The sequence below is a fragment of the Helianthus annuus genome, chromosome 8 (genome assembly GCF_002127325.2).
Source record: "Helianthus annuus cultivar XRQ/B chromosome 8, HanXRQr2.0-SUNRISE, whole genome shotgun sequence".
NCBI lineage: Eukaryota > Viridiplantae > Streptophyta > Magnoliopsida > Asterales > Asteraceae > Helianthus > Helianthus annuus.
In genome coordinates this window covers 120,633,572-120,656,364 of record NC_035440.2, presented here as the reverse complement: position 1 = coordinate 120,656,364, position 22,793 = coordinate 120,633,572, and the positions used below count along the sequence as shown (strand labels likewise).

The 22,793-nt window shown below is 41.0% G+C and overlaps 1 protein-coding gene and 1 non-coding gene across 2 annotated transcripts in view; both read right to left on the bottom strand.

The window, feature by feature from the left end:
- The window catches only part of LOC118481040, a gene marked incomplete at its 5' end in the record, with an annotated part of 39,720 nt that extends 39,214 nt beyond the window's left edge, over window positions 1-506 (bottom strand). Inside the window, one exon of the mRNA XM_035976125.1 lies at window positions 132-506. Within this exon, the coding sequence (XP_035832018.1) occupies window positions 132-506 (375 nt within the window). The remainder of the gene's footprint in view (window positions 1-131) is intronic.
- An 18,178-nt stretch (window positions 507-18,684) lies between these two features.
- LOC118481574 lies at window positions 18,685-18,791 on the bottom strand. The gene has a single exon (XR_004865785.1). It is a non-coding gene; the product is annotated as a small nucleolar RNA R71 (small nucleolar RNA).
- Window positions 18,792-22,793: the final 4,002 nt, after the last annotated feature.

Here is a 22,793-nt window from a genome sequence, read left to right as displayed (position 1 = left end):
ACAAGGTTTTGTGCATCCTTGTAAATGGTTGGCCAGTAAAATCCCGAATCAAATACCTTTCGTGCGGTACTTGCGGCACCATGATGTCCTCCGTATGGACCTTCATGACAGTGACGGAGAATTCTTCGTGCTTCATTACCATGGACACACCTTCGGATGAGCTGGTCGGCACACATTTTGAAAAGATAGGGATCTTCCCAAAAGTAATGCTTTACATCAGCAAAGAATTTTTTTCTTTGATGATGTGGCCATCCTTTGGTGACTATACCGCTAGCTAGGAAATTAGCGTAGTCGGCATACCATGGCTCTTGTCTACTCTCCATCATTTCCAAGGATTCCGTGGGAAATTTCTCGTTGATTTGCTCGTCTCTGGTTGTCTCCAAAGCTGGGTCTTCTAAGCGCGAGAGATGATCTGCAGCAGTGTTTTCTGCTCCTCTTTTGTCTTTGATTTCGATGTCGAATTCTTGGAGGAGTAGAATCCATCTGATCAAACGGGGTTTTGCGTCTTGCTTCTTGAAGAGGTATCTGATGGCTGCATGGTCTGTATAGACTACTGTTTTAGAAAGAACAAGATAAGAACGAAATTTATCAAAAGCAAATACCACTGCTAGTAATTCTTTTTCTGTAGTTGTATAATTTTCTTGTGCATCATTAAGAGTTTTACTAGCATAATAAATTGGGTGGAAATGCTTTTCTTTTCTTTGTCCCAAGACTGCTCCAACAGCAAAGTCACTTGCATCACACATGATTTCGAAAGGAAATTTCCAATCTGGCGCTATCATCATAGGTGCATTGACTAGCATTTCCTTGAGGGTTAGAAATGCTTGATTGCATTCCTTGTCAAAGATGAAGGGTGCATCTTTTTCAAGTAATTTTGTTAGAGGCCTTGAGATTTTTGAAAAGTCTTTGATAAACCTTCTATAAAATCTGGCATGTCCTAGGAAACTTCTGATTGCTCGTACGGAGGATGGAGGAGGTAATCGAGAAATAGTTTCTATTTTTGCTCGATCAACTTCCATTCCTTCGCTTGAGATTTTATGACCGAGTACTATTCCCTCTGTCACCATGAAATGGCATTTTTCCCAATTAAGGGCGAGGTTAGTTTCCTCACATCAGGATAGCATTCGTTTAAGATTATCGAGGCATTGGTCATATGAGTCTCCAAAGATGGAAAAGTCATCCATGAAGACTTCCATTGTCTTTTCGATCATATCATGGAAAATGGCGACCATACAACGTTGGAATGTTGCAGGCGCATTACATAGACCGAATGGCATGCGTCGATATGCGAAAGTTCCGTAGGGACATGTGAAGGTTGTTTTCTCTTGGTCTTCCGGTGCTATCGGTATTTGAAAGTAACCTGAAAAACCATCTAAGAAACAATAAAATTTATGACCGGATAATCTTTCTAACATTTGATCAATGAAGGGTAAAGGAAAGTGGTCTTTCTTTGTCGCTTCATTTAATCGCCTATAATCTATACAAACTCTCCATCCTGTGACGGTTCTTGTTGGTATTAATTCATTTTTCTCGTTAGTTATTACCGTCATACCTCCTTTCTTTGGAACTACTTGAACGGGACTTACCCACGGGCTATCGGAGATAGGGTAGATTAGTCCGGCGTCGAGTAGTTTGATGACTTCATTCTTAACCACTTCTTGAACATTGGGGTTCACTCTTCATTGTGGTTGAATGACCGTTTTGTAGTCATCATTCATTAAAATTTTGTGCGTGCACATGGAAGGGCTTATTCCTTTAATATCTACAAGCTTCCAAGCGATCGCGTTTTTGTGCTTTTTAAGCAGGCTAATTAATTTTTCTTTTTCTACATTACTTAATTTAGATGAAATAATTACAGGTAAACTACCATCTTTGCCTAGAAAAGCATATTCTAAACCTTTGGGAAGTTCTTTGAGCAAAATGGGTGGGTCTTTAGAAGACACCTTATTTTGTGGCTCATCTAGATTAAGAACCTTAAAGGTTTGTTCTATGGCTATCTCTTCTTCGACAAAGTGGTCTTCTTCGTTGGTTGTATCGGGTGGTTCAGCTTCATCTTCAATTAGGGGATCATTGTTGCCAAAAGGATATTTCATTGAACGCTCAAGATCTATGCTCCTTTTGAATGCCCCTAGTTGAAGAGGTAGATTGTTGAATTTCCGGTTTTTCAAAGCTTTATGAGTTTGTACAAAAGGTTTTCCCAAGACTAGTGGGGCGTCATCAAGGATGACGAAGTCGGTTGGGATCACCATTTGATTTGTTTGAACCAAAACATCTTCAACTACACCGATTGATTTCATTACTTTTCGATCGGATAGAAAAATGGGAATTTGAAGTGGAGTAAAATCACTAACACTTAATTTTTCAAAAATGTAGTTAGGCATTATGTTAACACAAAGATCTTTATCAATGGTGATATTACTAATAAATGAATTTTGAAAGAAACATGGAACCGGTGTAATGTTAATTTCAAAAGGATCTTCTTTTATTAGCGAGGTTTGATCATTAGTTAACTTAACACTTACTAAGTCTTTGATTTTAGCACTAGTGTTTAACTCTTTTAAAAACTTAGCATGAGGGGTTACTAAACAATGATTTTCGAAAGTAGGTGACAAGAGATTAATTTCTTCAAAATTAGACTCTTCTTGAATTTTAGCGTTATCGACCTTACCTCTTTCGTTGTTTAACTCATGTGTCGGTTTTTCACTTTCTTGTTCTTCCATTTTTATACTTTCAACTATCTCTACGTTATTATTACTTTTTAATTCTTCTCTTGCGCGGGATTCCTCTTCCCTTGTGCGAGATTCTTTTATATAACGTTCGATAGTTTTAAGTTGTTCTAATATCCTATTAGTCACTTCGGTGAGAGAAAAAGAATTTGGATCCTCAAAGCTTGAATCCGGTTGTTCTTTCGATCCTTGGTTCCTCATAGTACTCATATGAAGTAGATGGTTCACACCATTGTTCTTCATTATAAGTATATGATGGATAAGGGTCGAAACTTTGTTCTTCATAGTACTCATATGAGGTGGGTTGTTCACGCCATGGTTCCTCATAATAGGAATATGAAGGTGGTGGCTCATATCTTGAGTCTTCAAAGTATGAGTATGAAGGCTCATACCTTGGTTCATCAAAATATGAGTATGAGGAAGGAGGTTCATACCTTTGGTCTTCATAGGATGTGTATGAAGTTGATGGCTCGTACCTGGGCTCCTCATAATGGTTGTATGAATTGGATGGTTGATATGAAGTATTATATTGAACCGAGCGTGCGTTACGACAGTTAGTGCAATAATTACCCCTATAATCATCCTCATCATAGGTGTAGTTGTAACCTCTTGAGTATTGATCCATAAGAATCACTCAACAGATCACAACTGAGTCTCGGGACCAGAAAACAAAAATAAGACGAAAACAGAAGCTGGACACGGCCCCGTGTCTGGTGAACACGGCCCCGTGTTCAGGGTCTGTATCTGGGCGTTTTAATTAAAGTTACTGGTCACGTTGAGCACGGGGGCGTGTTCAGTGAGCACGGCCCCGTGTTCAGACTCTGTATCTGGGTATCTAACTAAAAATATGCAGCACGGGGGCGTGTTCAGCGAGCACGGCCCCGTGGTCAAGTGCCAGTAACAAAAATTAGAGAATTGAAACAGAAGCCTGGACACGGGGGCGTGTCCGCTGAACACGGCCCGTGTCCAGTTACCTGAACTGGGTGATTTTCTGCAGGGGGCTCAGCACGGGGCCGTGTTGGTTGGGCACAGCCCGTGTTGAGCCTTCTGTGATGGAGATTTTTGTCGGGTTGCTCTGTTCTTCGTGCATGGTTCCTTTTTTTCTCATTCCCTTTTTCATCCATTACCACCATGAGTGTGTTTTATTCTACAAAATAAGACTAAAAGATTAAACTAAACTATGGATAGTTCCGCGGAATGCCTCCGTGGTGCGCCACGTTTATAAGGGTCCTTGGCTAGACCCAATGCGAGGTTATATGTTTTCTGAGTGGGATGCTTGGCGTCCCATGTTACACCGTCGGAGAGCAGCATCCAAGCTCGAATCAATAACCTTCATGTAATTGACTGGGTCGTCGTCCTCTATTCTCTTCCCAACTCCGAACTTCACCTCATCATCCCCATACCTCAAAGTGAGTGTCCCGTCATTCATATCTACCACTGCTTGTGCTGTGGCAAGAAAGGGTCTTCCCAGTATAAGGGGGACCTTGGTGTCTTCCTCCATATCGAGTATGACAAAGTCGGCTGGATAAACGAATCTGCTTACCCTTACCAAGACATTCTCGATGACACCTTGTGGGAATTTGACGGATCGATCAGCGAGTTGTATGCTCATTTTTGTAGGGCTCGTGGTTCCGAAGCCAAGCCTCTTGAACATTGATGAGGGCATAAGGTTAATGCTAGCCCCTAGGTCGGCCAAGGCATTGCGAACGGGCGATTCCCCTATTGAGCACGGAATCGTGAAACTTCCGGGATCGATTTTCTTTTGGGGAAGTTTATTGAGTACGAGGGCAGAGCATTCTTCGCCTAAATTAACTAATTGCAAATTTTCAATTTTCTTCTTATGCGTAAGGAAGTCCCTCATAAATTTAGAGTATTTGGGCATTTGGGTTAGGACTTCGATAAAAGGAATATTGACATGCAATTGTTTTAACAGACTTTCGAATTTTGCGAATTGCTCATTTGTCTTTTGACGAATTAACCTACCGGGGTACGGAACTCGAGGAGCCTTGGTAGGCTCTGGTGATGGAGGAGAGTTCTTCTCCTGCAGAGGTGTTGGCACTGTTTCTTCTGTAGGTGGTGGTACTTCTGCAGGCCCTACGGTGCGGTTTCGTAGTGTGATTAGGTGAACTTGCGCCTTTGGGTTTGTTTCGGTATTGCTAGGTAATGCGCCTTGCGGTCTCTCGGAAAAGTTTTGAGCTATTTGATTTATTTGTTTTTCTATGTTTTGAATGCTAGCTTGTTGATTCCTAAAATTAGATTCTAATTGTAGAAATCTTTCCGAGTTTTTCTTATCAGTGTCAGAGACGAGGCGAGATATAGTATCTTCAAGCCTTTCTCGTCCACCTTGTTGTTGAGTGAAATTTTGTGACTCATTTCTTGATTGCTGAAAGTTTGTTCGTTGGGTTTGTTGGTTACTACTATTGCCGGGTTCCCTCCAACCAAGGTTTGGGTGGTTTCGTCATCCTTGGTTGTAAGTTCCCGTTGGGGGACCCGACGGCCTAGGTCTATTATCAATGTAGTTTACCATTTCTTGTTGATCGTCCGTTTCTTTCATGCAACTCCAATTTTCATGTGACCCACCACACCCTTCACAAGCCATAACCGAGACTGTTTTTGTCATTTCTAATTTTTTTATTTTTGAAGAAAGGGCCTCGATTTGGGCTTGTAAAGAAGTTCTTTCGTCGACCTTATGGGCGCCCGGGGCGATAGACTTATTTCCCCGGGGGGTGAAATGCTTGAAGAGACGGCACCATGAAAAGACGTGGATGAAATGAAAAAGAATGTCCCTACGGATTGTGCCGTGAAGGACAACCAAATCTTTCAACCCAACTTATTCAGTGAAGGACAACCAAATCTTTCAATATAAATAAGTATTATATTGGTCTTCTTCAGCAAAGTATTATAAATAAGTATTATAATACTTGCTTCACCAAATAAGTATTATAAGTATTATATTGGTCTTCTTCAGCAAAATAAATCCACAACCACGTCTTCTCTTGCGCGGGATTCCTCTTCCCTTGCGCGAGATTCTTTTATATAACGTTCGATAGTTTTAAGTTGTTCTAATATCCTATTAGTCACTTCGGTGAGAGAAAAAGAATTTGGATCCTCAAAGCTTGAATCCGGTTGTTCCATCCTTGGTTCCTCATAGTACTCATATGAAGTAGATGGTTCACACCATTGTTCTTCATTATAAGTATATGATGGATAAGGGTCGAAACTTTGTTCTTCATAGTACTCATATGAGGTGGGTTGTTCACGCCATGGTTCCTCATAATAGGAATATGAAGGTGGTGGCTCATATCTTGAGTCTTCAAAGTATGAGTATGAAGGCTCATACCTTGGTTCATCAAAATATGAGTATGAGGAAGGAGGTTCATACCTTTGGTCTTCATAGGATGTGTATGAAGTTGATGGCTCGTACCTGGGCTCCTCATAATGGTTGTATGAATTGGATGGTTGATATGAAATATTATATTGAACCGAGCGTGCGTTACGACAATTAGTGCAATAATTACCCCTATAATCATCCTCATCATAGGTGTAGTTGTAACCTCTTGAGTATTGATCCATAAGAATCACTCAACAGATCACAACTGAGTCTCGGGACCAGAAAACAAAAATAAGACGAAAACAGAAGCTGGACACGGCCCCGTGTCTGGTGAACACGGCCCCGTGTTCAGGGTCTGTATCTGGGCGTTTTAATTAAAGTTACTGGTCACGTTGAGCACGGGGGCGTGTTCAGTGAGCACGGCCCCGTGTTCAGACTCTGTATCTGGGTATCTAACTAAAAATATGCAGCACGGGGGCGTGTTCAGCGAGCACGACCCCGTGTTCAGGCTACTGTAAATGCAAACTAAACTAAAATGCAGAAAAATGTGCGCGCGTTTTGAAAAGGTTTTGAAAAACTGATTAGGCCGTCGATTTTAAGCTTTCTTAAAATCCTTGTGTCCCCGGCAGCGGCGCCAAAAACTTGATGTGCGTGAAGTGTGTTATATTTTTGATGAGTATTTAAGCCCCTTTTTACACTTTTAGCCAAGTTTTAAATTTATAAACACGATATTCACTAACACTAAACACACATATGGGCAAGTGCACCCATCGTGGACGTAGTATAGTGTTGGTAAGATACCGAGGTCGTCCAAGGACACAAGAGCTTTTAATACCGGTTTATCCTCAACGTCTAATCAAATCAAAAAGTGAGAAAAATGTTTTAAACTAAGAAAAATAAAAACTAACTAAATGCTGAAAAATAAAATAAAATAAAAACAGATAGACAAGATGAATCACTTGGATCCGACACGTGTATTAGTATAACCTTTGATTATTTTCGCACTTTTGCACTTGTTTAAGAGATTATCTTAGTTATTGTAGTAGGCCCCTCTTTTGAAGGCGACGTTACCCTCAACCCAGTAGTTTGAGTCAGCAAGGATACAATCCTAAAGGGTCGGATTATTGAAAGATAATGAATTAAGTTATTAATGCAAATTGTGGTAGGCCCCGCTTTTGGCGGTGACGTTACCCTCGGCTAAGTAGTCTGAGTCAGCAGGGATACAGTCCTAAATAGCCGGGTTATAGTATTAATAGTAGTTAACTTATGAGGGGGTCAAAGAGTTTGGATCCCCGCCATCCAATACCTATGGGTATTGAAGGAGATCCTACTAAATTTGACCCAGGTCCCAAGCAGGACCTCTAAACGCTGAACAAGGGCAAGACCCTTACCAAACCGTTCCCTTAACCCCCGACCAGGTAGCAAACATACCTCCATATAGACCGTGGAGATATGAATGGTGAAAATCTTTTATTTTATATAGACAGTAAAATAATGGCAAGACACCACGGACAAACGATAAGGAAAGATCACCTTCAACATAAGTAACTAGTTATTAAAGTCATTAATACAAAACCAAATAAAAAGTGCAAAAGATTAAAAATAAAAAGTATTATACTAAACACTTGTCTTCACCAAGTGATGTAAGAGACTTAGGCAAACATGGCCTTGATTGTCAAGAACTCTTACGATCAATCTTGGATCCCGAGACGACTCACACACTCTACGATGGACAATGGATGATGGTGGTGGATGATGGTGTTATGGTGGTGGTGGGTGGTGGATGAAGTGTGAGAGAGGTGGTGTGCCAAGGGATGAAAGAGAATGAAGCCAAGCTCCTCTATTCATAGGCTGAACAGAAGGCTGGGCACGGCCCCGTGTCCGCTGGACACGCCCCCGTGCCCGTCTGACATTCTCTCTCTTCATTAATTGTAATTCGCAATTACAATTAATGCGCCTGCTGTACTTTCACCACGCCCCCGTGCCCGCTGGACACGGCCCCGTGGTGGGCAATGGAAGCTTCTACTGGTTTGTCTTTTCTGCTACTTCCTGGGCACGCCCCCGTGTTCGCTGGACACGGGGCGTGTTCAGACTCTGTTTTCTCTTCTTTGCCTTGGGAGGTGCCGTTGAGGGTCCGGGCAGTCTACTTTTGTTCCTTTTCTTGTATTTATGGTAGAATTAGTTGTCTTTTTGCTTCTTTTGTGATTTTGAGCTCATTTCATCCTGAAAATACAAAAGGAAGACAAAAACACTCTTTTTCCAACATTAGTACTTAAAAAGGGTTAGTTTTATGCCTTAATTGATGTGATTTATATGTTGCATTTTACACACATCAAATACCCCCACACTTGAACTTTTGCTTGTCCTCAAGCAAAACTCTTTAAATGTGGCTTACACTCCCAAATGGAATAGGTAGAAGAGAAGTTTTTTTAGCTTGTCCTAGAGTGTCGGGAATCCAAGGTCTTTATAAGTTTTATTTTTATTTATTTACAATCCTATTCGTTATGATTTATTTTGAACGTTTCATAAGATAAATTACTTATTTGGGCATAGCATGCCTTATTAAAATTCCATTTATATACAAGTTCACATACCTCACGGGGGATCACTCAACACTCGGCCGAAGGTGTATATTTTTAGTGAATCTCTCGAGAGCGGCATGGAACTTACGCCTTCCATAGGCTTGCCAAGCAATCAATCCTCCTCCTTTTTAACTTTTGACCTTTGTAAATATCACGAGGACTTTTGGGGTGAAGGGTTAGGCTTGGGTTAAAGGTGGGTGGTTGGTTAGTGGTTAGTAAAAAGGGCGAAAATCGTAAAAGCGTCGGTTTTCGTAAAATGCCTTGTCTTTAGCGACTTTTTATTTTGAAGTATTTCTCCAAGCAAGTTTTTATATAGCTTTTGTTTGTTTTTGACTTCATTCATATATCTATATATATATATATATATATATATATATATTTCATCACATAAAAAGGCGAGTTTTACGAAAAACCGAGCTTGTTACTAAAATAAAGGGTGAAAAATAAAAAAGGTTTTTGGTGGGTGAAAAGGGTTTTTGGGGTAATGAAATGAAAGGTTTAGGCTCAAAGGGGCTATCTAGGGGGATTTTGGGTAGGTGAGAAAAAAAAATGAAAATAATGGTTTTGAAAGAAAAATTGGTTAGTCCTAATGCCTCCATCATTTACTTACTTGGGTTTAAGTCGGTAAGGATCGGGAATGTATCGTCGTGGCAAGTTCTAGATTTGTAAGAACCAAGCGGCTATTCACACAAGAAACGAAAAATGAGCATTTAGTCTAAATATGTATATTTTTGTGCTCAATACAGGCTCAAAACTCACTTTTGTGGGAATGGGTTTTTATTGTGATCAAGTATATATAATCGAATTTTTAACTAGACTTGTTATGCCGTTTCATAATTTTCTTATGTTGGTTCTTTGTTATCACGACGCTATCGGTTGTAAACTTGTAAAAATATAACCTTTTTAGAACTTGTTATTCCCAACTTAAACTAAGACAAGTAAATAAAAAAAAATGAAAAAGTTTTTGAAAAAAATTTGGGGTGTTTAGCGGTTCCAATAGAGTTTTGTGTAAGGCTTGTATTTAGGATTTGCAAAATTTCAAGGTTTAAGCATCCCCCCCACACTTAAATTACACATTGTCCTCAATGTGTCCAAAAATAAAGTTTTTGGTTGATTAGAATGTGTAAAAGTGGGTTTAAAAAGCAAAGATTTATGTTACTGGCAGTCTGGACACGGCCCCGTGGTGAACTGCCAGTACCGAGAACTTACAGAAGATGAACACGGGGGCGTGTTGGGTGAACACGGCCTCGTGTCTGGCAAAAATCTGCAGGTCAGTGACCAAACAGCAGATCTGGGAGATGAACACGGGGGCGTATCGGCTGGACACGTCCCCGTGTGGACAGTCTGTGAGCCTGAAAAATAGGTTTTGTCTCCCGGTTTCTCCCTTTTGGGGCTGCAAGTGCTAATGTTTTTCAAAGCTTTATGAGTTTGTACAAAAGGTTTTCCCAAGACTAGTGGGGCGTCATCAAGGATGACGAAGTCGGTTGGGATCACCATTTGATTTGTTTGAACCAAAACATCTTCAACTACAACGATTGATTTCATTACTTTTCGATCGGATAGAAAAATGGGAATTTGAAGTGGAGTAAAATCACTAACACTTAATTTTTCAAAAATGTAGTTAGGCATTATGTTAACACAAAGATCTTTATCAATGGTGATATTACTAATAAATGAATTTTGAAAGAAACATGGAACCGGTGTAATGTTAATTTCAAAAGGGTCTTCTTTTATTAGCGAGGTTTGATCATTAGTTAACTTAACACTTACTAAGTCTTTGATTTTAGCACTAGTGTTTAACTCTTTTAAAAACTTAGCATGAGAGGTTACTAAACAATGATTTTCGAAAGTAGGTGACAAGAGATTAATTTCTTCAAAATTAGACTCTTCTTGAATTTTAGCGTTATCGACCTTACCTCTTTCGTTGTTTAACTCATGTGTCGGTTTTTCACTTTCTTGTTCTTCCATTTTTATACTTTCAACTATCTCTACGTTATTATTACTTTTTAATTCTTCTCTTGCGCGGGATTCCTCTTCCCTTGCGCGAGATTCTTTTATATAACGTTCGATAGTTTTAAGTTGTTCTAATATCCTATTAGTCACTTCGGTGAGAGAAAAAGAATTTGGATCCTCAAAGCTTGAATCCGGTTGTTCGATCCTTGGTTCCTCATAGTACTCATATGAAGTAGATGGTTCACACCATTGTTCTTCATTATAAGTATATGATGGATAAGGGTCGAAACTTTGTTCTTCATAGTACTCATATGAGGTGGGTTGTTCACGCCATGGTTCCTCATAATAAGAATATGAAGGTGGTGGTTTATATCTTGAATCTTCAAAGTATGAGTATGAGGGCTCATACCTTGGTTCATCAAAATATGAGTATGAGGGAGGAGGTTCATACCTTTGGTCTTCATAAGATGTGTATGAAGTTGATGGCTGGTACCTGGGCTCCTCATAATAGTTGTATGAATTGGATGGTTGATATGAAGTATTATATTGAACCGAGCGTGCGTTATGACAATTAGTGCAATAATTACCCCTATAATCATCCTCATCATAGGTGTAGTTGTAACCTCTTGAGTATTGATCCATAAGAATCACTCAACAGATCACAACTGAGTCTCGGGACCAGAAAACAAAAATAAGACGAAAACAGAAGCTGGACACGGCCCCTTGTCTGGTGAACACGGCCCCGTGTTCAGGGTCTGTATCTGGGCGTTTTAATTAAAGTTACTGGTCACGTTGAGCACGGGGGCGTGTTCAGTGAGCACGGCCCCGTGTTCAGACTTTGTATCTGGGTATCTAACTAAAAATATGCAGCACGGGGGCGTGTTCAGCGAGCACGGCCCCGTGTTCAGGCTACTGTAAATGCAAACTAAACTAAAATGCAGAAAAATGTGCGCGCGTTTTGAAAAGGTTTTGAAAAACTGATTAGGCCGTCGATTTTAAGCTTTCTTAAAATCCTTGTGTCCCCGGCAGCGGCGCCAAAAACTTTAATAAGTGATAGAGGTACCCATTTTTGCAATCATCAAGTCGAAAAAATATTAACAAGATATGGGGTCTATCATCGGGTCTCAACGGCATATCACCCTCAAACAAATGGGCAAGCCGAAGTGACTAATCGAGGTTTAAAACGAATACTTGAAAAAACCGTAGGAATAAATAAAAAAGAATGGGCCGACAAATTAGACGACGCTTTATGGGCTTTTCGAACTGCTTATAAAACCACTATAGGCACAACCCCATATAAACTCGTCTATGGAAAAAGTTGTCACTTGCCAGTAGAGATAGCTCACAAAGCCTACTGGGCAATAAAAAACGTGAACTTAGATTTAGAAAATGCCGGTAAAAATCGATTTTGTCAAATAAATGATTTAGACGAACTAAGGAATTATGCATATTCTAACTCCGAAATTTATAAGGAAAGAATGAAAAATCTACACGATAAATATATTAAATCCAATGAATTTCGGGTAGGAGATCAAGTTCTATTGTTTAATTCACGACTTCGGTTATTTCCTGGTAAGTTAAAATCTAGGTGGTCAGGACCTTTTTCCGTCACTCATGTTTTTCCACACGGTGCAGTAGAAATTAAAACTCGAAATGGGACACCATTTAAAGTCAATGGCCAACGGCTAAAACTCTACCGAGGATCCATCGAGGATGAGGAAGAGGAGATCTCACTTCAAACGGTTAACGAATAAACTCATACCCGACATGTTACAGGTAAGTGTACGTTTAAAAACCAGTAAGTCTTCTAGCCATTTTCGGAAATAATGGGCATGCACACGAGCACAAAAAAAAAAAAAAAAAAATTCAAAAACTTTGCTCGGCACGGGGCCGTGTCCGCTGGACACGGGGCCGTGTCGAGGCAACTGTCGGGATAAAACCCTCTTTTCCTATCAGTTACACCATTCCACACGCCCCGTATAGCCGAAAACACTCTGGTTAGAGGCGATTTTCTGCAGTTTTTCAACGTCACCACCGAATCTAACAACGTCAAGGTATGATTCTATCCTCTTTAGTAGTTAGATTAGTTACTTGCATGTAGTTAAAACATCAAAAATTGGGGAAAAATCTAGGGTTCTTCATGTTCATCCGGATCGAACTCAAAATTTTTGATGAAATTTGTTAGTAGTTTAGATTAGTATAGTAGGAAGTAAATAGACAAGTATTGTTGATAGATTTGTTCGATTTTCAACTAAAACCCCAAACCCTTGTTCTTGAACCGAAAAACACGAAATTGAAAGGGTAAACGGTTTGTTTTGGGAAAAACGACACTTAGGGTTTCATTTTCGGGGGAAACCGCTACTATTGGGCTAGAAATTTTCAGGTTTTCGAAACCGGGACGAAAAATGGAATTCTTGGGTTACAGACGCCTGGACACGGGGCCGTGTCCGCTGAACACGTGGCCGTGTCCAGCCTACTGTTTGCAGTTTCACTCTGATTTTCCTTGTTTCGTACTAATTTTTATGTATTCTTTTCAGATGTCTAAATTCACGAGGTTTAACGCAAGTGAACTGGACGCTAGGGCACGATACGAGGTTCTACAAACAAGACCGGAAGAGTACCCAAGGCGGGCGTGTACCGACTTGCTAACCATGGTGAATCAACTTGACCGCTTCAACAACATTGTGAGGGGTCCACTGCATGTCGCATTGACCACCCGACTACGGTCGGTACATCAATGCACGATGGAGTTCTACAGCACCTTCATTTTCAACTCGAGATGTGAACCGTTTGACCATGAGGCGGTCACATTCCGATGTGGAGGGACCACGTTCACAACCTCCATGGCACAGTTTGGATCTATCATAGGGCTATACAGTGATGAGGAAGCGGGGAATGAAGAGAATACTGGGGGATTACGAGACTTGGATGCAACTGAACGCCAAGCCGCATGGGCTCAAATAGGTGAAGGAATCTACAACCCAAGCAGCACCAAAAGCACCAAACTGAGGGACCCGCTATACCGCTACATCCACAGGCTCCTCACGTACTCGCTGAACCAACGCCACGACAGTAGTGGCGTTGTTGGGTTGAAAGATTTGGTTGTCCTTCACTGCATCCACAACCAGAAGCCTCTCGATGTTCCGTACCTCCTACTGCGAAACATGCACCTAAATCGCCTTGCTCATGCTCCTACACCAATCTTCTTCGGAGGATGGGTGTACCGTCTCTTCAAGCATTTCACGAATATCCCAAGGTCCTTTGAAAGGAGTCCATGGTCGGGACGAGTCGATTACCACATTTGCCGAGCCATGAACTTACTTTATGAGGCGGAAGACGGGACTGTGAGCTTTCAAAGGACACAAGGCTATGCATGGAACCCGCAGGAGGCTCTAGTTCTTCATGCACCACATCCCCATTTTCAGTACCCACCCCAAGGCGATCCGGGCCAATCCTCCTCTCAAGGAGGTGGTTTTCCTAACTTTCAAAGTTTACATAATCTTTTGCAGGAAAACCTCATGTGCACAAGGAACACCTACAATCTCGCCAACAACACACACCACCGGGTTGGAGCTATCGAGCGCAACATTAACGATATACAAGATGATATCGGTAGCATCCAGGAGTACATGGCGAGGCATGGGGGTGGAGGTGATGGTAGTGATGAAGACATGGAGTAGGAGGCTTGAAGGAACAAGGGGCTGGTTGGTGATGAGCCCACAGGTTTAAGTGCCCTTCTATCTATCAAACAATTCATGGCCTGCGTGCCATTTGTCGAACAATTTACTTTCTCTAACTACTTTTTATCTTTGTTTTATTTTTACTTTATGCTTGGATGATATTTGACGATGGTAATTTAGGATGGTTTGTGCTTGTTTGGTTGCTATTGAGTGATTAAACAGGTGCAATGCAAGGGTTAGAGTGCTAAACATTAGCACTTGCAGCCCCAAAAGGGAGAAACCGGGAGACAAAACCTATTTTTCAGGCTCACAGACTGTCCACACGGGGACGTGTCCAGCCGATACACCCCCGTGTTCATCTCCCAGATCTGCTGTTTGGTCACTGACCTGCAAATTTTTGCCAGACACGAGGCCGTGTTCACCCAACACGCCCCCGTGTTCATCTTCTGTAAGTTCTCGGTACTGGCAGTTCACCACGGGGCCGTGTCCAGACTGCCAGTAACATAAATCTTTGCTTTTTAAACCTACTTTTACACATTCTAATCAACCAAAAACTTTATTTTTGGACACATTGAGGACAATGTGTAATTTAAGTGTGGGGGGGATGCTTAAACCTTGAAATTTTGCAAATCCTAAATACAAGCCTTACACAAAACTCTATTGGAACCGCTAAACACCCCAAATTTTTTTCAAAAACTTTTTCGTTTTTTTTTATTTACTTGTCTTAGTTTAAGTTGGGAATAACAAGTTCTAAAAAGGTTATATTTTTACAAGTTTACAACCGATAGCGTCGTGATAACAAAGAACCAACATAAGAAAATTATGAAACGGCATAACAAGTCTAGTTAAAAATTCGATTATATATACTTGATCACATTAAAAACCCATTCCCACAAAAGTGAGTTTTGAGCCTGTATTGAGCACAAAAATATACATATTTAGACTAAATGCTCATTTTTCGTTTCGTGTGTGAATAGCCGCTTGGTTCTTACAAATCTAGAACTTGCCACGACGATACATTCCCGATCCTTACCGACTTAAACCCAAGTAAGTAAATGATGGAGGCATTAGGACTAACCAATTTTTCTTTCAAAACCATTATTTTCATTTTTTTTTCTCACCTACCCAAAATCCCCCTAGATAGCCCCTTTGAGCCTAAACCTTTCATTTCATTACCCCAAAAACCCTTTTCATCCACCAAAAACCTTTTTTATTTTTCACCCTTTATTTTAGTAACAAGCTCGGTTTTTCGTAAAACTCGCCTTTTTATGTGATGAAAAAAAAATATATATATATATATATATATATGAATGAAGTCAAAAACAAACAAAAGCTATATAAAAGCTTGCTTGGAGAAATACTTCAAAATAAAAAGTCGCTAAAGACAAGGCATTTTACGAAAACCGACGCTTTTACGATTTTCGCCCTTTTTACTAACCACTAACCAACCACCCACCTTTAACCCAAGCCTAACCCTTCACCCCAAAAGTCCTCGTGATATTTACAAAGGTCAAAAGTTAAAAAGGAGGAGGATTGATTGCTTGGCAAGCCTATGGAAGGCGTAAGTTCCATGCCGCTCTCGAGAGATTCACTAAAAATATACACCTTCGGCCGAGTGTTGAGTGATCCCCCGTGAGGTATGTGAACTTGTATATAAATGGAATTTTAATAAGGCATGCTATGCCCAAATAAGTAATTTATCTATGAAACGTTCAAAATAAATCATAACGAATAGGATTGTAAATAAATAAAAATAAAACTTATAAAGACCTTGGATTCCCGACACTCTAGGACAAGCTAAAAAAACTTCTCTTCTACCTATTCCATTTGGGAGTGTAAGCCACATTTAAAGAGTTTTGCTTGAGGACAAGCAAAAGTTCAAGTGTGGGGGTATTTGATGTGTGTAAAATGCAACATATAAATCACATCAATTTAGGCATAAAACTAACCCTTTTTAAGTACTAATATTGGAAAAAGAGTGTTTTTGTCTTCCTTTTGTATTTTCAGGATGAAATGAGCTCAAAATCACAAAAGAAGCAAAAAGACAACTAATTCTACCATAAATACAAGAAAAGGAACAAAAGTAGACTGCCCGGACCCTCAACGGCACCTCCCAAGGCAAAGAAGAGAAAACAGAGTCTGAACACGCCCCGTGTCCAGCGAACACGGGGGCGTGCCCAGGAAGTAGAAGAAAAGACAAACCAACAGAAGCTTCCATTGCCCACCACGGGGCCGTGTCCAGCGGGCACGGGGGCGTGGTGAAAGTACAGCAGGCGCATTAATTGTAATTGCGAATTACAATTAATGAAGAGAGAGAATGTCAGACGGGCACGGGGGCGTGTCCAGCGGACACGGGGCACACCACCTCTCTCACACTTCATCCACCACCCACCACCACCATAACACCATCATCCACCACCATCATCCATTGTCCATCGTAGAGTGTGTGAGTCGTCTCGGGATCCAAGATTGATCGTAAGAGTTCTTGACAATCAAGGCCATGTTTGCCTAAGTCTCTTACATCACTTGGTGAAGACAAGTGTTTAGTATAATACTTTTTATTTTTAATCTTTTGCACTTTTTATTTGGTTTTGTATTAATGACTTTAATAACTAGTTACTTATGTTGAAGGTGATCTTTCCTTATCGTTTGTCCGTGGTGTCTTGGCATTATTTTACTGTCTATATAAAATAAAAGATTTTCACCATTCATATCTCCACGGTCTATATGGAGGTATGTTGGCTACCTGGTCGGGGGTTAAGGGAACGGTTTGGTAAGGGTCTTGCCCTTGTTCAGCGTTTAGAGGTCCTGCTTGGGACCTGGGTCAAATTTAGTAGGATCTCCTTCAATACCCATAGGTATTGGATGGCGGGGATCCAAACTCTTTGACCCCCTCATAAGTTAACTACTATTAATACTATAACCCGGCTATTTAGGACTGTATCCCTGCTGACTCAGACTACTTAGCCGAGGGTAACGTCACCGCCAAAAGCGGGGCCTACCACAATTTGCATTAATAACTTAATTCATTATCTTTCAATAATCCGACCCTTTAGGATTGTATCCTTGCTGACTCAAACTACTGGGTTGAGGGTAACGTCGCCTTCAAAAGAGGGGCCTACTACAATAACTAAGATAATCTCTTAAACAAGTGCAAAAGTGCGAAAATAATCAAAGGTTATACTAATACACGTGTCGGATCCAAGTGATTCATCTTGTCTATCTGTTTTTATTTTATTTTATTTTTCAGCATTTAGTTAGTTTTTATTTTTCTTAGTTTAAAACATTTTTCTCACTTTTTGATTTGATTAGACGTTGAGGATAAACCGGTATTAAAAGCTCTTGTGTCCTTGGACGACCTCGGTATCTTACCAACACTATACTACGTCCACGATGGGTGCACTTGCCCATATGTGTGTTTAGTGTTAGTGAATATCGTGTTTTATAAATTTAAAACTTGGCTAAAAGTGTAAAAAGGGGCTTAAATACTCATCAAAAATATAACACACTTCACGCACATCAAGTTTTTGGCGCCGCTGCCGGGGACACAAGGATTTTAAGAAAGTTAGGAATCAACGGCCTAATCATATTTTTATTTTTCTTTAATTTTTTAATTTTTTTTAGTTTTTCAGCTTCTGCAGAGCTCAGCACGGGGCCGTGCCTGGTCGGACACGGGCCGTGCTCAGCATCGTTACTGGCAGTTTTTGTTTTTCAAGTTACAGAAGGCTGACCACGGGGCCGTGCCGGTGCAACACGGGGCCGTGTCCACTTTCCAGTAACTGGGATCTGAAAAACAATCACTGCAATTCCGACCACAGGGCCGTGTTCGCTCAACACGGGGCCGTGGTGAACCTTCTGACCAACATTCTTTTCTGTTTTTATTGCAGGACTTGGAACCCGACGCCATCCTCACATAGTGTATGAGCTCCAGTTCCAATAAAGACATAAAAGAACTGCTAGAAGAACCCGAACGCTTTCTCAGAAAAAGGTTAAAAGCCAAAAACCAAGAGAAGGTTTCGGGTGATCCACCTCCAATGGCGGACCAACGTACCCTTATGGATTATCTACGGCCCACCGTAGGTAATCTAGGCGCCGCTATCAATGCTCCGAATGTCGAAGCCAATAACTTCGAACTTCGACCGCATTTGATACAAATGCTCCAAAACTCCGCAACCTTCCACGGGCTTGCGGACGAGGATCCCCATCTACATATAACTAATTTCTTGGAAATATGTGATACCTTTCGGATCAATGGAGCATCAAACGACGCCATCCGCCTCCGTATGTTTCCATTCTCACTAAAAGACCGAGCGAAAGCTTGGCTCAACGCCCTCCCAGCTGGATCGGTAAACACCTGGGATGAACTAGCCCAAAAATTTCTATATAAGTATTTCCCTCCTGCTAAAACTGCTAAATTAATGGCTGAAATTAATACATACTCACAAGAGGACGGGGAATCCTTATATGAAACTTGGGAAAGGTTCAAGGAGCTATTACGCAAGTGTCCCCATCACGGCCTCGCAATATGGCAACAAGTATCCACTTTCTACAATGGATTGTTGCCACACACTAGGCAGACACTTGATTCTAGCTCCGGGGGACTTTTAGGTAACCGACGCCCACATGAAATATATAATCAGATTGAGGAAATTGCTCAAACCAATTTTCAATGGCACACCCCCCGGGGAAATAAGTCTATCGCCCCGGGCGCCCATAAGGTCGACGAAAGCACTTCTTTACAAGCCCAAATCGAGGCCCTTTCTTCAAAAATAAAAAAATTAGAAATGACAAAAACAGTCTCGGTTATGGCTTGTGAAGGGTGTTGTGGGTCACATGAAAATTGGAGTTGCATGAAAGAAATGGACGATCAACAAGAAATGGTAAACTACATTGATAATAGACCTAGGCCGTCGGGTCCCCCAACGGGAACTTACAACCAAGGATGGCGAAACCACCCAAACCTTGGTTGGAGGGAACCCGGCAATAGTAGTAACCAACAAACCCAACGAACAAACTTTCAGCAATCAAGAAATGAGTCACAAAATTTCACTCAACAACAAGGTGGACGAGAAAGGCTTGAAGATACTATATCTCGCCTCGTCTCTGACACTGATAAGAAAAACTCGGAAAGATTTCTACAATTAGAATCTAATTTTAGGAATCAACAAGCTAGCATTCAAAACATAGAAAAACAAATAAATCAAATAGCTCAAAACTTTTCCGAGAGACCGCAAGGCGCATTACCTAGCAATACCGAAACAAACCCAAAGGCGCAAGTTCACCTCATCACACTACGAAACCGCACCGTAGGGCCTGCAGAAGTACCACCACCTACAGAAGAAACAGTGCCAACACCTCTGCAGGAGAAGAACTCTCCTCCATCACCAGAGCCTACCAAGGCTCCTCGAGTTCCGTACCCCGGTAGGTTAATTCGTCAAAAGACAAATGAGCAATTCGCAAAATTCGAAAGTCTGTTAAAACAATTGCATGTCAATATTCCTTTTATCGAAGTCCTAACCCAAATGCCCAAATACTCTAAATTTATGAGGGACTTCCTTACGCATAAGAAGAAAATTGAAAATTTGCAATTAGTTAATTTAGGCGAAGAATGCTCTGCCCTCGTACTCAATAAACTTCCCCAAAACAAAATCGATCCCGGAAGTTTCACGATTCCGTGCTCAATAGGGGAATCGCCCGTTCGCAATGCCTTGGCCGACCTAGGGGCTAGCATTAACCTTATGCCCTCATCAATGTTCAAGAGGCTTGGCTTGGGAACCACAAGCCCTACAAAAATGAGCATACAACTCGCTGATCGATCCGTCAAATTCCCACAAGGTGTCATCGAGAATGTCTTGGTAAGGGTAAGCAGATTCGTTTATCCAGCCGACTTTGTCATACTCGATATGGAGGAAGACACCGAGGTCCCCCTTATACTAGGAAGACCCTTTCTTGCCACAGCACAAGCAGTGGTAGATATGAATGACGGGACACTCACTTTGAGGTATGGGGATGATGAGGTGAAGTTCGGATTTGGGAAGAGAATAGAGGACGACGACCAAGTCAATTACATGAAGGTTATTGATTCGAGCTTAGATGCTGCTCTCCGACGGTGTAACATGGGACGCCAAGCATCCCACTCAGAAAACATATAACCTCGCATTGGGTCTAGCCAAGGACCCTTATAAACGTGGCGCACCACGGAGGCATTCCGCGGAACTATCCTTAGTTTAGTTTAATCTTTTAGTCTTATTTTGCAGAATAAAACACACTCATGGTGGTAATGGATGAAAAAGGGAATGAGAAAAATGGAACCATGCACGAAGAACAGAGCAACCCGACAAAAATCTCCATCACAGAAGGCTCAACACGGGCCGTGCCCAACCAACACGGCCCCGTGCTGAGCCCCCTGCAGAAAATCACCCAGTTCAGGTAACTGGACACGGGCCGTGTTCAGCGGACACGCCCCCGTGTCCAGGCTTCTGTTTCAATTCTCTAATTTTTGTTACTGGCACTTGACCACGGGGCCGTGCCCGGTCACCACGGGGCCGTGTCCAGGATGCCAGTAACATAAATCTTTGTTTTTTAACTTACTTTTACACATTCAAATCAACCAAAAACATTATTTTTGGACACATTGAGGATAATGTGTAATTTAAGTGTGGGGGGATGCTAAAACCTTGAAATTTTGCAAATCCTAAACACAAGCCTTACACAAAACTCTATTGGAACCGCTAAACACCCCGAATTTTTTCAAAAAGTTTTTCATTTTTTTTCATTTACTTGTCTTAGTTTAAGTTGGGAATAACAAGTTCTAAAAAAGTTATATTTTTACAAGTTTACAACCGATAGCGTCGTGATAACAAAGAACCAACATAAGAAAATTATGAAACGGCATAACAAGTCTAGTTAAAAATTCGATTATATATACTTGATCACATTAAAAACCCATTCCCACAAAAGTGAGTTTTGAGCCTGTATTGAGCACAAAAATATACATATTTAGACTAAATGCTCATTTTTCGTTTCTTGTGTGAATAGCCGCTTGGTTCTTACAAATCTAGAACTTGCCACAACGATACATTCCCGGTCCTTACTAACTTAAACCCAAGTAAGTAAATGATGGAGGCATTAGGACTAACCATTTTTCTTTCAAAACCATTATTTTCATTTTTTTTTCTCTCACCTACCCAAAATCCCCCTAGATAGCCCCTTTGAGCCTAAACCTTTCATTTCATTACCCCAAAAACCCTTTTCACCCACCAAAAACCTTTTTTTATTTTTCACCCTTTATTTTAGTAACAAGCCCGGTTTTTCGTAAAACTCGCCTTTTTATGTGATGAGAATATATATATATATATATATATATATATATGAATGAAGTCAAAAACAAACAAAAGCTATATAAAAGCTTGTTTGGAGAAATACTTCAAAATAAAAAGTCGCTAAAGACAAGGCATTTTACGAAAACCGACGCTTTTACGATTTTCGCCCTTTTTACTAACCACTAACCAACCACCCACCTTTAACCCAAGCCTAACCCTTCACCCCAAAAGTCCTCGTGATATTTACAAAGGTCAAAAGTTAAAAAGGAGGAGGATTGATTGCTTGGCAAGCCTATGGAAGGCGTAAGTTCCATGCCGCTCTCGAGAGATTCACTAAAAATATACACCTTCGGCCGAGTGTTGAGTGATCCCCCGTGAGGTATGTGAACTTGTATATAAATGGAATTTTAATAAGGCATGCTATGCCCAAATAAGTAATTTATCTATGAAACGTTCAAAATAAATCATAACGAATAGGATTGTAAATAAATAAAAATAAAACTTATAAAGACCTTGGATTCCCGACACTCTAGGACAAGCTAAAAAAAAAAAACTTCTCTTCTACCTATTCCATTTGGGAGTGTAAGCCACATTTAAAGAGTTTTGCTTGAGGACAAGAAAAAGTTCAAGTGTGGGGGTATTTGATGTGTGTAAAATGCAACATATAAATCACATCAATTAAGGCATAAAACTAACACTTTTTAAGTACTAATGTTGGAAAAAGAGTGTTTTTGTCTTCCTTTTGTATTTTCAGGATGAAATGAGCTCAAAATCACAAAAGAAGCAAAAAGACAACTAATTCTACCATAAATACAAGAAAAGGAACAAAAGTAGACTGCCCGGACCCTCAACGGCACCTCCCAAGGCAAAGAAGAGAAAACAGAGTCTGAACACGCCCCGTGTCCAGCGAACACGGGGGCGTGCCCAGGAAGTAGCAGAAAAGACAAACCAGTAGAAGCTTCCATTGCCCACCACGGGGCCGTGTCCAGCGGGCACGGGGGCGTGGTGAAAGTACAGCAGGCGCATTAATTGTAATTGCGAATTACAATTAATGAAGAGAGAGAATATCAGACGGGCACGGGGGCGTGTCCAGCGGACACGGGGCCGTGCCCAGCCTTCTGTTCAGCCTATGAATAGAGGAGCTTGGCTTCATTCTCTTTCATCCCTTGGCACACCACCTCTCTCACACTTCATCCACC